This window comes from Lemur catta, chromosome 1, assembly GCF_020740605.2.
Source record: "Lemur catta isolate mLemCat1 chromosome 1, mLemCat1.pri, whole genome shotgun sequence".
Lineage (NCBI taxonomy): Eukaryota > Metazoa > Chordata > Mammalia > Primates > Lemuridae > Lemur > Lemur catta.
The window spans coordinates 103,172,738-103,186,855 of NC_059128.1; the positions used below are offsets into that span (position 1 = coordinate 103,172,738).

General features: G+C 55.9%; 1 protein-coding gene across 1 annotated transcript in view; it reads left to right on the forward strand.

Annotated features, from left to right (window-relative positions):
* LOC123635016 (coiled-coil domain-containing protein 33-like) overlaps positions 1 to 9,454 on the forward strand; it is a 66,705-nt gene extending 57,251 nt beyond the window's left edge. The window contains exons 11-21 of the mRNA XM_045546796.1: positions 714 to 799; positions 1,184 to 1,277; positions 2,639 to 2,670; positions 2,777 to 2,842; positions 2,900 to 2,981; positions 3,267 to 3,431; positions 3,704 to 3,755; positions 5,284 to 5,424; positions 5,776 to 5,846; positions 8,943 to 9,137; positions 9,296 to 9,454. Of these exons, the coding sequence (XP_045402752.1) occupies positions 714 to 799; positions 1,184 to 1,277; positions 2,639 to 2,670; positions 2,777 to 2,842; positions 2,900 to 2,981; positions 3,267 to 3,431; positions 3,704 to 3,755; positions 5,284 to 5,424; positions 5,776 to 5,846; positions 8,943 to 9,137; positions 9,296 to 9,454 (1,143 nt within the window). The remainder of the gene's footprint in view (positions 1 to 713; positions 800 to 1,183; positions 1,278 to 2,638; positions 2,671 to 2,776; positions 2,843 to 2,899; positions 2,982 to 3,266; positions 3,432 to 3,703; positions 3,756 to 5,283; positions 5,425 to 5,775; positions 5,847 to 8,942; positions 9,138 to 9,295) is intronic.
* Positions 9,455 to 14,118: the final 4,664 nt, after the last annotated feature.

Below are 14,118 nucleotides of genomic sequence, written 5' to 3' on the forward strand. Positions count from 1 at the left end.
AGAGAGACCAGGGTCCTCGCACCTTATTGTTGGGCCTGAGGTGCTGCCTGCAGCTTGATGGCGGAGGTGCCTGGTCTTCACCCCTGTGCCACTATCCATCCTTCCACCATTTAAACCAAACACCGCTTAAAGGTCCAGGTGTCACCATCAGACACCTGGAGATCTTAGGGTCCTGTGGACACCCCAGCTGCAGGGGGGTTGTGATAGCGGGGCTCTAGGGTCCCTCGTGCACCAGCTCCATCTTTGGGATGGCTCTTTGCACGTGGTGAGACACGGCAGTGCTGTCACAGAGCAGAAAGGCTTCAGGAGAAATGAACACGCAAGCCTTATTTGGGAAGAGCCCCAGCCTGAGGACACAGTCTCTTTCCCGTGAGCCTCCACGTCCGGGAGGTTTGGGCACAGGCTGTCCTGAGTAATTGGCCCTTTTGGTGGACACAGCCTCCCCACGCCAACTTCTTCCACATCACCCAGCCTCAGAGCTCCCAGAAACTTCCACATAGGCAGGGACTGCAGAGGTCTCTCTCAACAGCCCACCCTGGACAGGAATCTCCTTGGCAACATGCAGCACAGGTGGTCGTCCCGGCCTCTCCTGCTCTGCCAGCACAGGGAGCTCCCTGCCTCCCGAAGCAGCCCGTGCATGGCTCTTTGAGCCCAGACTGCCTCTGGGGACCCCCTCTGCCCCAGGTTTCTGGCTCTGCCCCCTGGGGCTGTAGGGCCAGCAAGCCTCCCGCGTGGGTCACTCGAGGGCCAGCCAGCCAGCATGCCTGCAGGCAGAGCAGATGACAGTGAACGGCAAGAGGTGGTCTCCGGCTTGGGACGTTGTACTTGAAGGTGGTTTGTTGGTGATGGGTTGGTTTACACCCTCTGGTGGAATCTCTCTATAAACTGGATTTATGTGTGTAGGTGAGTAAAAACTAGAAAAGCGAGTAAATCGCACACACACAGAAAGCTTCCCGTTATTGCGCACCCAGCGGGGGTTGGCCTTTGAGGTCCTGTAGGCTCTGAGAATCCACAGCCCGTGGCTGCTCCGCACACACATGCATGAATGAACCCGTGGTCTCCTCCACCCCCTCTGGTCTCAGCCTCTTCACTTTGAAGAGCGCGATGTGGTCCCCTCGGGAGTCTGCTCTTCTCCTGGCTAAGCAGCCTGGCTCTTTAATGAACTGGTTTCACGATCCCGTAGCGTCCTGGGTACCCTCCAGCTTGCAGCCAGCCTCTTTGAAGTGAGGCCCACGCTGGCCGCGTTTCCTGGGCTGACCCATGTGGATTGGAGCCTGGTATGCACACAGTAGGTGCTCATTGTGTAGGTTCGTGCCTCTCTGCCTGAAGATGCACCTCCCTGCGAAGTGGGACGAGCTCATGCCATGGTGTGGGTGTTTGGCAATATTTCCTCTCTTGGGGTTAGGATTTGGGATCCACTGTCTTGCCCAGGTGGGGCACAGGGCACAGGTGGGGTCGGGCTCCCCAGATGGGTGCCACCCCTCCTCAGCTCACAGCCGAAAGATGCCAGGAGGACATGAAACCCACCGGCTCCCTGGGGTTTTAGCACAGGGATGGTGCATTTGAGGACAGGAGGTGGTGGCCACTGCTGCCACCACTGAGGGAAGGGACAGCTGCCATGGTCCCATCTGACCCTCCGCCTTCCTCTTCCCCTCATGGAAATGGGGTGGGGTGAGCATTTGATGCTGCCCTGGTGGGGTTTTCTTTCAAACTAGTTACAAAGCTTTCTCTGGAGACCAGGTTAGAGTGGGGACAAGTGGCTACTTAGCAAATGTAGTAGGGAGGGTGGGGGACAGGCAGAGTCATGCTGGCATTTGAAGAATTTTCATGGATTTTTGAAAGCCATACATGACAGCCCTGGGTTGGTCCTTAGAGAAACCCCAACGCAAACCTGCCTCCATTTCCTCACCCAACACAGCTGCCTGGAAGGGCCAGCGTCCAGGACAGCGCAGTCGTCTCCTCAGTGGGTTCAGTCCTCTGGAAGGCCCTGTCCCCATGCCTAAAACTCTAGCTCTGAAAACACTGTCACAAAGATGCCAATGGATCCAGACAGAGAGACCCTTTCCCTCCCACCACCTCACAACATCCCTGCCGTCCTGCCTCCCCGACCCAAAGGCCCTGTCCTCCTGTCCTCTCACTGTCCCAGGTCAGATGGCAGGAGGCAGCTCCCAGGCACCCTTTTCCTCACCTGCGCAGGTTCCAGGTCCAGTTTAGAGCTCCTCCCACCCACTCCAAAGGAAGCTGGAGATGGACAGGAGAGAAATGAGAGCCTGGGCTTTCCCAGGGGACAGCCGCTTGGTGCAGGGGGCCAGACTGGCCACCACACCTTAAAAGGCTTTCCACGATGTCTGAATGCCCCCCAGTAGTGCTCCGTGCCTTGGGGGCAATGTTGGTTCCCCCCCAGTCTCTTGGTGGCTGTGTAACACCCCCCTAGACTCCCCACCTCCAAGAGAGGGAGTTGAACACTCCCTCCAGAGCACACACACGGAGGGTTCCACAGGGTCTCCTTTCTCACCTCTCCTACCAGGGAGCTCATTACCACCCAGGAAGCCCTCTCCCAACACTACCAGCTCCCTTGTAAAACACTTCCTTCTCTGTCTCCGGCCCCTGACCCTGGTCCTGCCTTTCCTCCCTGCAGCCAGCTCCAGAGAAGTCAGTGCCCACGCCCATGTCAGCCCTGCTGACATTTGCAAACATCTGACATCTCTAGCCTGAACCCGCTCTTCTTCCTCTGCCTGCTCTTTGTCACACTTGGCCTCTGACACTCATCCTGTAGGCTTTCTCCTCTTGACAACACTCCTCTTACCGTGTCCTCCAAGACTGTGGGCCACGATAAGCATTGGTGGGTAGAACAGGACTATCACCCCTCTCTCTGAACTTGTTCCCCCCTTTGGTGCAGCGGAAGTCCAGTGTTTGCTGTTTTAGTGCTTACCAAGGCCGTGAAGGTCCCTTTAGAGCCAGGGTCCAGCTCTGGCACATCAGTAAGGCACAGCCACACCTGGCACCCCTGCTGCTCTATTTGAACTTAGGGTTTCTCTTCCCTGTGGCATTTTGCCTTCCTTCTCTTGGCCCATATTCTAGGCTTGAGATCATTCTGGACCCTGACTTTATCATGCAACACATTCACAGTCCCCCAGCCCAAGCTCCTCCCCAAGCCCAAGCCCCAAGCTCTCTGTCGATGTGGTCAGGAATGTTCAGTGCTGCAACATCCACAATGTGCATCCTTAGATCTGGGTTTGAATCCTGAATCTTCCACTTGCCCTTAGCCAGCCGAGCTTCCCTTCCGTCATCACACAATGGCGTTGTCGTCCCCACCAGCCAGGAACGTGGTGAAGCTTGAATGGGGAGGGTGCGCACAGTGTCCTGCAGACATGCCGCAAAGGGAGCTCCTGGTGTCGCTCACCCAGGTTGCTGACAAACATGCTGAATTCGTCAGGGCTCCTCGGGGAGGGGGGATGACAGAGCCCTGCGAATCAATCACTCAGCGCCCGCCCCTCATGACAGCTGCTCCACCAGCTTCACATCCACAAGGACATCAGAAGGCCTTGTCAAGTGCTGAAGATAAACATCACCAACACAGCATTGGGTCTCACAGCAATTTTCAGAGAATGAAAAACTGGGGAAGAGACAGATGAGCATCTTTCCAGAGGCCAGATTTGCTAAGGCCCCCAGTGTTTCCTGCCCTGAGCGGGGGCTTGTGCAGGAGATGCAGGAAGTGAAGACCTGCCTCCTGGCCTCGGAGCTCCCAGCCCAGGGTGGGTAGGGCTGGGACCAAGAGCCACACTGCTTCCCATTGCTAGTAACCCAGGAGGCCTGATACAGGGTCATCCCAAATGCCTCGCCAACCATAGCACCTGGCTGACTTGAGAATGTGACCCTGTGACTCCCAAGCAGAGATGGAGTGTGTTAAGTTAGGAGGCAGAGGTGGCTGAGGAACCTCGACATTTGGACCCTCCCTTCCCCTGCTCTGCTCTCCTGTGCACCCAATGCATAATTGGTAAATTGAAGAAGGGGGAGAGAAGGACTAGAGATGTGGCAGAAGCTTCCAGACCAAACTTCTCAGAAAGTGGGAGCTAGTCTTGGGATTTTCCCCATCTCAAACCTCAAGCCCAGACCTCCCTTCAGCCAAACCAGGTGAACCCCTTTCCCAGCCAAGGTCATTCATACATAACCATTAACATTCATACATTAACCATTTGTTAGATTCCTTACCCATGCCAAGCAGTAAAGCGCCCAACGATCATCCACCCATCTTGCTAAGGGTCCTAGTTAAGGTCGGTGCATTGTGCATACAGAGGTCAGGGGAGGCATGACAGAGAGGCATGGTTTGAGCCCTGCCCCAGATAATGGCTTGGAAATTGGCAAGGCAAGGACATTTCAGGCAAAGGGACCCCCTGTGCAAAGGCATGGAGGCATGACAGTGTCTGAAGCACATGACATGTGGGGACTCTAGTGAGCCAGGAGACGGGAGAACTGGATGGGACACAGGTTGCAGAGGGGCCAGGGTGCCAGCATAGAGTTTGGACCTTGCCATAAGTTGATGGGAAGGTCCTTGAGCAGCAGTAGGATGTAGTCTGATCTATACTGGAAAAGTCTCTCTGGAAGTGAACAGGGAAACTCAAGGGCAAAGATTAAATGCAGAAAGAGCAGGGTTGAGGCAAAAAGAGTGAGCACAGAGTCCATCCACTGAGCCACAGGCAGGACTCTATTTAATACTAAAATCGCTGGCAGAATTTTTAAATATTCTTATCAGTGGCTCCCCTCCCCGACCCCAGAACTTGCTTTTAGATTAATTCTCTGACACCAATTTCTGGCAAAAGAATCATGGCCCCATCAAAGATTAACACCTGGACCCTTCTTGGCTGGGAGACAGACTTGCAGCTTCAAACCCCACTGCAGCTGCAGGAGCAGGAGGGAAGCCATAAATGAGGCTCGCCATATGCAGGGCAGGCAGCAAGCCCTCTTGGAGGGGCTGGTTGTCTGAGCCTCGCCTACAGCTGAAGAGATAAGAACCTACAACTGCGGCCACAGGAAATAACAAAGCAGTGACTGATCTGGGAGCCGCTGCACAGGGCTCATTACGGCGCTTGCCAGCGGGCGAGAGACCCTTATCAGGGAGAAAATTGCATCAGGACTGCTGAATTACTAGCGATTGGAAGCAGATTTCTTGGGATGCACTTTGTTAGATACCTAATGAGCGGGATACAGGCGGGCAGAGCCCAAAGCCGGCAGGGCGAGGGACAAATGTCTTTGTTAAACAGAATTTGTCAGTTTCCGCTCTAGGCTCCCTGGGGAGGGTTCAGGGCCAGCTAATTGAATTAAGAGCATGTGTGCTCCAGCAAGAAGGCTCAGGGCGGGGCAAGAGGCGGGGTGGCCGGAAGGCGGGCAGTTTCAGCACCAAGGACAGCAGCTGCAGCATGGCTGGTCCGTAATTGCCAGGGCAGGCTGGAACTGTTGCATTTTGCATGATCAGGGATCTAGGGGATGGAGTGGGTCGGAGGGAGGCAGAGGATGTTGCAGGGAGGAGGGAGACAGGTGACTTAAGAAGCCTCAAGCCTGTGATGTCATTGGTCTGGTCTGTCTCAATAGACCCCACTCTGCCGGCAACAGTGAGGGCTGGGAAGCGTGAGGAAGGAGTGTCTTCCCCCCACCGTGGCACTCACATGCAGTGTGGGCAGCTGCAGCGGCACAGGGAATGGTGGGCTGGGTGCTGAGTCTGAGCTAGTGCGTGGCCGTGCATCGCTTTGAGCTTTCAAAGTCGGTCTCCAATTACAGCCCTAATGAAGCACGATATGCTGCAGCCACGGAGCCAGGGGCCACTTGTCAGCCCCAAGCTGCTCCAGCAGGTGGGGCAGGGCTTACCAAATAGAAAAGCAAATAAGCAGGCTTGTGGGGTGGGCCAGGAGCCCCAACCCCACCTAGAGGAAAGGAGGAGAGTCGGGCAAGCCTGGGCCTGAATGGGAGGAGCTAGTCCCCAAGGGTTCACCGTCTCCCCATCCTCCATGCCGACCACCAGCCCAGCAGCTGGCCCTTCCTTGTGGTCTCAGACAAGCTCCCTCCTTGAGGAGCTAGGAGATGAGGGCATAATCCCCCCCAAAACATGGGCTGATTGAAGCTGAGAGTCAGGAGAGGCAGTGTTGGCCATAAAGAAAGGGAACTATTAGGGGAACTTAGACCCTGTGGGAGGCACTATGTCCTCTTGGTGCCCCTCACCTTATGTGACAAAAACAACTGCCTTGGGCCTCCCCTGTAGGGTCTGCGCTGTTTAGAGGTCTAAATATTTTCCTATGGGGCAGGGGACAAGAATGTGGGCAGGGGACCTGCAGGGTGGGAGGTGCTGGCATGAAGCAGCCATGGGAGCAGATCTTGGCCAGGGCCAGCCCCAGGGCAGGGCAGGGCAGGGCAGAGCCACTGAGTCTGGCAGCTGGGATGGGAAGGGCAGAATAGACTTAAAGTCTCGCCTCCCCTCCTCAGAACACGCCCCTGCCCACAAGAGACTGGTGGGGTGAGGGCACTGCTCTGGACCGAGGGGTTGGTCTCATCTTTATTTTAGCTTTGTGATGAAAGTAAATGAGTTACACATAGTAAAGTTCAGAATCCACATAAAGGTACCTGGTGAGTGCCCAGCTCTGACCAGGGGCTCAGGAAATGTCAGCTCTGGGTCACTGAGTTGACTCAGCTGATGCTGGGGCCACACAGGTGGACAGCAGGGAGGCAGGCTGTGGGGGAGGGGCTCCCTGGGCAATTGTCCCTGCTTTCAGTACTGATGGGGGCACCTCTGGAGACCTCTCCCTTGATTTCATTACTTCTACTTCCTCCCCTAACTGGATTAGATGGCAGTCTATGAAATCCAGGGCATTGAGATTGGCTTTCTGCCTGGAAATGAGGAGAAATGTCATTATGGGTCCTGAATCAGCATCTCACCCCAGCCCCAGGGGCCACCTGCTCAGTGGGGAGGTGGTCTTCGCCCTGACCAGTTACTCCTTCCTTCATTCGCTCCTGCATCCATCTAGCCACCCATCCATCTAATGTGCATTTTATAGCTCTCCCTCAGCAGCTCGTCTGGCGTGCAGCTGTTTCGAGCAGGAGAAAGATGTGGTACTTTTTTCTGTCTAAAACACACAGACATCCAGAAAACTCCAAGCCATCTGACTTTGATGCTACACTGGGTGCATTCATGTCGGTGGGCATCCTCCACGAGTGAATCCCACCCTCCCTAAACCAGAGCTATCAAGAGGAGCAGGTGGGAGAGATGGCCAGGCCGATGCCCACAGACGGAACAGGCCCACAAGTCCTGGCTGTGTAGTGCAGTAGGTGGCCTGCCAAAGCCAGCCTCGGGTGCACCCAGTGTCTCACTCTTCCCATTCCAAGAGTCTTATCATAGCTGCTTTCTCTTTGGAATTATCTATTTTTGTGCCCACTGGATGGGGGTTGGGGGAGGATGGGGCCCAGACTGGACTGGATGCTTCTGTGTGCTTATATGGCTGTCCCTTCCTCTACGGGCACAGCCTGAAAAGGTTTCATGTTAATGAATTTCTGCACACCAAATTTTAATTGAAAAGGGCATACGGGAATAATTATTTAAAGGATCCCAGTGGTAAAGAGAAGGACCCAGTCCCCAATTCCTCCAGCTCATCCGGGTGGCTTTTCATACAGAGTATCCGCTTAAAGAGAGGCCCGCCTGTGCCCATTCTCGCTCTGGTGGTTCGGGCACCTCTAACCCTGAGCATGTCTGTCCTGGTTGGCACTGTGCCATTGCTCTATTTATTTCTAGCACAATACTCCAGACGGTGGAATAATTTGTCTGTGGCCAAGAGGGGATTCCAACAGCTGATGTAGGGTGGGACCGGCTCACCTTGGAGGTCCCTACAAACCCCGAGACTATGTGGTTCTTTGACAAATGGGCATGTTTTAGAGATAATCACAGATTTCAAACAGAAGTTTAAAGTAACCTCTCCCCAGAGGGAGCCTGGACATGCCCCCAAGCACAAGGAACTTAAAGTTTTGTTAGAAAAACAAAAATAGCAAGCAAGTCTGGAATTAGAGAGCAGTGTGAGAGCACAAGTAGCCAAGTGCTGGGCAGGAAGAACCCAGAAAAGCTACAAGCAAGTGTGAGCTGAGGTATCAGGGCTTCCTGGGGGGCTGGCATGTGAGTGGCCTCAGGTTTTAGACACGCAGAGATGACAGAGAGAGTCAGGCCGAGGGAGGAGGAGAATAGGAAAAAGAACGTAGAAGGAGACAGAGGCTCACCAGAGTACACAGAGAGAGGAGACTCTGTTTAACGGACAATAAGATCAGAGATGTTAGAAATGAAATGGAAAATAAGTCTACACAGCAAAGGGTGTTGAAAGAAAGTGGGATTTTAGAAGCTGTTGTTACTGCACCGAGCGTGGGGTCAGAGAGGGCATAGTTCACCTACTCTTTCAGCAACTATTTGTTGAGTGCTTGCAGTGAGCCAGACGCTTGCACGGGGCTTACATCCTAGCGTGGGCATTGGAGGAGGGAGGCAGTTAACAAGTGAGTCCATTTTTTGAAAGTTAATTTTCTTGAAGAGTACGATGAACACAGGAAAATGGGATAATGTGGGTATTGGAAGTGGGGTTACCTTAAGTAGAGTGAGCCCCTATTGCAAAGGGCGGGGCCTCCTGAGAAGGTCGTGTCTGGCTGAGATCTGAATGATGAGGATGGGACAGCCATGTAAAGATCCATGGGGACCTTCGGCTGGGGAACAGCAGAGGCAAAGGCCCTGAGGCAGGAAAGCACTTGGCTCCTGGGAGGACTAGCAAGCATGATGTTGTTAGGGCCCCATGAACAAGGGCATGGTGGGGGAGGTATACAGGGCTGGGCGTGCAAGGCTTCCTGTGCCATGGGGTCGGGAGGCTTAGGGTGTAGCAGGTGTACTTACGGCCTGTCTGAAGTTTCCCTGCACCTTCTCTTCTCAGAGGCCGGAAAACTTCTTGACATCAGACAACAGCAAGGCTTTGCCCACCCTGGACCCGAAGGTCCTGGACGAGAAGCTGGGGACCATCCGCGAGTCCTGGTCTGACACCACGGTGAGCCCCGTGCCGGGCTCCAGCACACCCAGCTCTCAGGGGGCAGAGGAGGAGCCTCCTGTGCCGGAGACATACCGCGAGGTGGTGAGTGTCTCTCCCCAGGCAGGGGGGGCCAGAGCAGGAAGGGGGCGTGCGGACTAGTCCATGCCTCGGGTGGCAGGTAGCCGTCCCTCTGGCCACACGCTGCATGTGAGTTGCCCCCTAGACAAGCCGGTGGGAGGGGAGCCTTCTCCCTCTTACAGTCCCCCACCTTTCGGACGGCCCTTCCACATGATTTTCCAAACAAACCCCTAGAGCACTCACAAGCCCGGGTTCCACCTACTCGTGTAGCCATCGCCTCAGAAGCCCCTCAGGAGCATGTCCCCTGCGCCATGGGAAGCCCCTCTAAGAGATTCGCTTGAACATATAAAAGGGAAAATTGGGGCCCAAAGCACAGAGGACACCAACGTCAGTTAGAGTCCGTGTTCTTGACCGTGGGAGCTGGCGTCTCCCTGTTGCCACCAGTTAACCAGCTGCTCAGAGCACTGGGGGAGGTGGTCCAAGTGGTGTCTTAATTTGGTGAGGGTCAGTGCTGGGTCTCCACCGCCTGATGCTAAAGAACAGGCCTCCAAAAAGACAGTGCAAAGTCCCCAGCTGAGGTACCACCAGTGCCCACGGGTGAGCTGATGCGTGGCTTGCTCTCTGCTTCTGCAGCGGGTCCCATGGGGAGCGCTGCTCTGGAAGGTCCTGAGACGGGGCCCCAGACAAGGCCACCTGCCCACAGGGAAGCCCGGGGCATCCTCCTCTCGGGACCTGCCCCTGTCCACCGACAGCCTCCTCATCTTCCCCTGGCACTTCTGCACCTTTCTAGAACACATCCCATCAGACAAATAGGAGGGCACCATGGCACTCATGGCCACCACAACCCCCGCCTCTCGCCTCTGCCCTTTGGGGGGACAGCTCAGACATAAACTGCGTCGAAATTAGAGATACAGCTCTTGCCTTTGGAGCTTTCGGGCAGCATGAATAAACCAGTTCCTGCCGCCCCCACATCCTGGCCATGTGACCTCCCTTCTTGCGCCTCCAAGAGGAGGTGATACAGGAGAGAAAGGCGCAAGCAGACAGCCTCAGAAGAAAGAAAGGGAAGGTGTGATCTGGGAGAGAGGCAGGCAGGAAGGAAGGTGGAAGGTGAAGGTGTCCCTTCCTGGTCACAGCCGTGCAGTGAGCTCAGCACAATCCCCCCTGCCCTCCCCACCCAGCTCAGCCTCCTGGGAAGGGCCCAGCCAGGCCCCAGCCCTCTGCCACTGCAGCCCCCACCCAACCCCAGGATGCAGACCTGGCCCCTGCATCGCCCCACCTCCAGGAGCAGGGGCCTCGAGCGCTGCCTGCTAGACAAGCCTCCCACGGCAGCCACCTGGGCACTGACACAGCGGGACTAGGGAGGGGGCAGTCCCCAGCCCGCACTGTGGCAGGGGCTCCCTGGTTTGGAGTCTGCTGGACAACGAATCCAAGGTCTGAGCTGAGGACAACAGGTCTGGATTATTGGAGAGGAATTAGATACAGATATCTTAATACCGTGATTTGTTTGGGGGAGATGAGACAGGAAGGTTTGGAATGGGTCGGGCTGGAGTCTTCTCTGTGTTTATAAAGCGTGATAATGGTGATTATGGAGGAGGGAAGAAGAGAAAACAGCTGAGGAGGAAACAGTCGTTAAATGTAGAATGGATCCGAGAGGTGAGCCGCTTAAACAATATTTTTAATATCGGAAAAAATGTTGTAATAACGTGGGTAGTGGGTCTTGATTTTCTCTTAAGGATTAAAGCAAAAAAGACAAGACTAGACTGCAGCTGGAGAAGTCAAGGTTAGCCATTAGAAGGAAGTGTTTTTGTGCAAGCGTAACCCTTGTGAGTGGCGGAGAGGAGACCCAAGTGGCCTGGGGACACTGAGACGGGACTCTGGGAGGGACTGAGTGATGACCAGGGGCCCAGGCCACCCCGTGCCCATGGACTGTCAGAGGTGTGATTTGGTGGAGCTAATGGAGAACTAACTCAGCATTCCCCCCCAGACATCACCCCCAGCAGCCCCACCAGTGGCATGTGCACAGAGAGAGGGTCCCCTGGTCCCTCTACCTTGCCTCTTGTTGGATACCTGGCAAGGCCGCAGGGACCTGCTTCTAGCCCTGGTCTGCCACCAGGTTAGGTCCCCTCAGCCACCACCATGCAGCCCTTGAACTAAAGAGCCTCTGGGCTGCCCTGTCCAGATCTGGCCCAGCACAGATGTTGGTAAATGCTTGCTGGGCGAAGCAATAAAACCTCTGGCTGGACAGCAAGAGCATTAGAAAGAGCCCTAGACTGATCCCGTCATTATACAAAGGGTGGCAATGAGGTGGCCCAGGGACCAGCAGGACCTGCCCCAGGCTTCCTGATGTTGCACTCCTGTGCTGCCTCGCATGCGGCCGAGGGAATCTGGGCTCTACAGGGGCCTGCATGCTCAGCCAACCTGGCACCATCAGGTCCTTGGACACCCACAGGGTGTGCAGGGCGCCTGGCCTGGCCCTCTTTCTTCCCCGTCCCACTCTGCTCCAGGCCCGTCCTGTCCCTCCTTGTTCCCACCTCTTGGCTCCATCCCATGTTCAGCCTCCCACCCTGGCTCCGTCGCCCCGAGCATCATTTCTCTCTCGTGTTTTCACTGGGCTTCTCTCAATCTCCTCAGCTCTACAGGGCTTGGCTATTCCTGCCTCTGACACTCTGCCCTAGTTGAGTCCCAGAAACCCAGCCCCCAGCTCCAGCTCCAGCTCCTACCCACCAGCCAGAGCCCGGAAGGCTCAGCGCAGCACCCAGACACGCACGTTCACGTGGCCCGTAGAGCCCGGTAACAGGCAATGGAACGTGGGCGGGTAGCAACAGTGCACAGCTCCGTGACAGTCACAGGTAGTGTGCAGTAATGGGTCACTGTTCCATAGCAACCAGACAAAATTACATAGCAATGGATGAACTCAAGCAACCAAGAGGCGCAGGGACAAGCAACAGAGTGCAGCCATGGAGCCGCGGAGTGTCAGTGCGTAGCAATAGCCCAAGCCACAGAATGATGTCACACAGCCCCACATTGCAGGAGGACACAATGCATGGTCACAGAACACAGAGTCACAGGGCAGCAGAGGATGCTTCAATAGCACTGGGGCGCATTGGGTAGCAACGGCATGGTCACAAGGTATGCAGCTCCTGGACATGTGGTCGGGGACTGGTCACAGCAGCAGAGCCTGGGGGTGAAGCAGTGGTCCAGGGACATGCAGTGATCGTGCAGTGACCAAGCTATTAACTGCCTCCCGGGCTCGTGGTCGTATCTCCAGCTGTGAGCCTCCCAGCGTCCCTGATTTCTGTATGTCTGTTATCTAGTCTCATCACGCATCCCCCAAGCCCAAGAAACGGTTCTGTCTCGGATTCGCTTCAGAGCCTGCTTTACCTTAATAGGGAATTAAACATCGTCTGGAGAAAGGAGCACCTGGAGAATGGAGGCAGGAGCATGGGGGATGTCTGTGCACATGCTCCCTGCTGCCCTGGGGCTGCAGCCCGAGTGTGCCCTTTGACCTGCCTCCTTCACGCAGCTGCCACCCAGCCACTCCTTCACATCTCGGGACACCTGGTTCTGACTCAGGCCTTTCAAGTGCCATGTTGTCAACATGGTGCAAGGCTCCGGTCTTAGATGGGCCCACTGAGGGCTGGGTCCCACGGGCATGGGCTTGGGTCAAGTGCAGGGCCTCGGGCAGAGGGACAGGAAGCCTATACCTCCCTACTGAGCGTCTCGGAAGCCTTTGTAAGGCTTTTGAGTGTGAAGAGTCAGGTGTTAAGGGTCGTCCTGAACGTGGCAACTCCCTGCACATTAAATAACCTGTGATCCTCTCCCCGCCACGCCCCAGACACCCTGAGCCCGCCTCACACTGAGCCAGACCGTGTCTCCTGGCACCAGCGTGAGTGCAGGGACACTGAGGGGGCTCTGAGCCGTCTCTAGCTGGGCCCACTTCCACCACAAAGGGCTATGAGACCCCTGCGTGTGCCTGGGCTCCCCACTCCTCCAGCCAGTCAGAAAACCAGGACTCCCCACACTGCCAGGGGCCCAGCCCTGTGTCCAGCTGGGGGCGGGATGAGGAAGAAGCAGACGGGAGCAAGCCACAGCCCGGGAGGCAATGAGTAGCGCACAGTAGGTGCACAGTAAATCCCAGGGCGGGATGACCAGGCAGAGGGGCATCGTTCAGACCCTGCATCTCTTAGCTGCCACACTCAGCCAGCATTGCTGGGCTTGCCTAGTAAACCCTCTCGGTAAAGAAGGGAGAGGGAGAAAGGCAGGGCCAAGAGGGCTTCCTGGAGGAGGTGGGCTGTGCTTGAACTTTGGCTAAACAGGCAGAGGTACTCAGACACCGTTCAAGAAGTGTGTGTCCAGTGCTGTTTCCAGCACAGAAATGCAAGCACAGAGCTGCTCCCCGCCCTGTCTCCCTCCCTCTTCTCTCGCTCTCTCTCTCTGATTCCGGTTGCCCTCCCTCCCTTGCCTTGCTCAGAGAAGATTCGTGGCAGACCAGAGGGCCCTCATACCAGGAGATGAATAATTGACAAGGGTTGTTAAAAGATTCAGTGGAGTTTTTGCAGCCTCCTCACGCTGGAATAACTCATTCCTTTCATTCTCTCTTTGAAAGCCTTCCCCCTCCCTCCACTGTCTCCTCGGTCCTTCACACACCCCCACTCTGAGCAGACTGCTTTTGTTCCTCTCCCTTTCTTGAGTCTGCTGGACCCTAGAACCATCCCTGCCTGGATCCCTCGGTCTCCTTAAGTCCACTTCCCCTGCCACCCCGACCCCGCGGAACCTGCATCTCAGGGCGGCAGGCTGACTCCAGTGAGAGGGCCCGTTTCGTGGGTGCAGAGAGGAAGGCAGGCCAGAGAAGCTGTGGCTTCTCCCAAGGCTCACTGCGGTGGAGGTGGGGGTCTCGGGCCCCAGAAAGGCAGGCCTCCCAGCCCAGGGACCCCTCCCCTCCCAGGCAGGCAGAGCGCCGCTGCTCCACTACACCTTCCCAGGGTGCTCAGACTTGGTGGCCCTA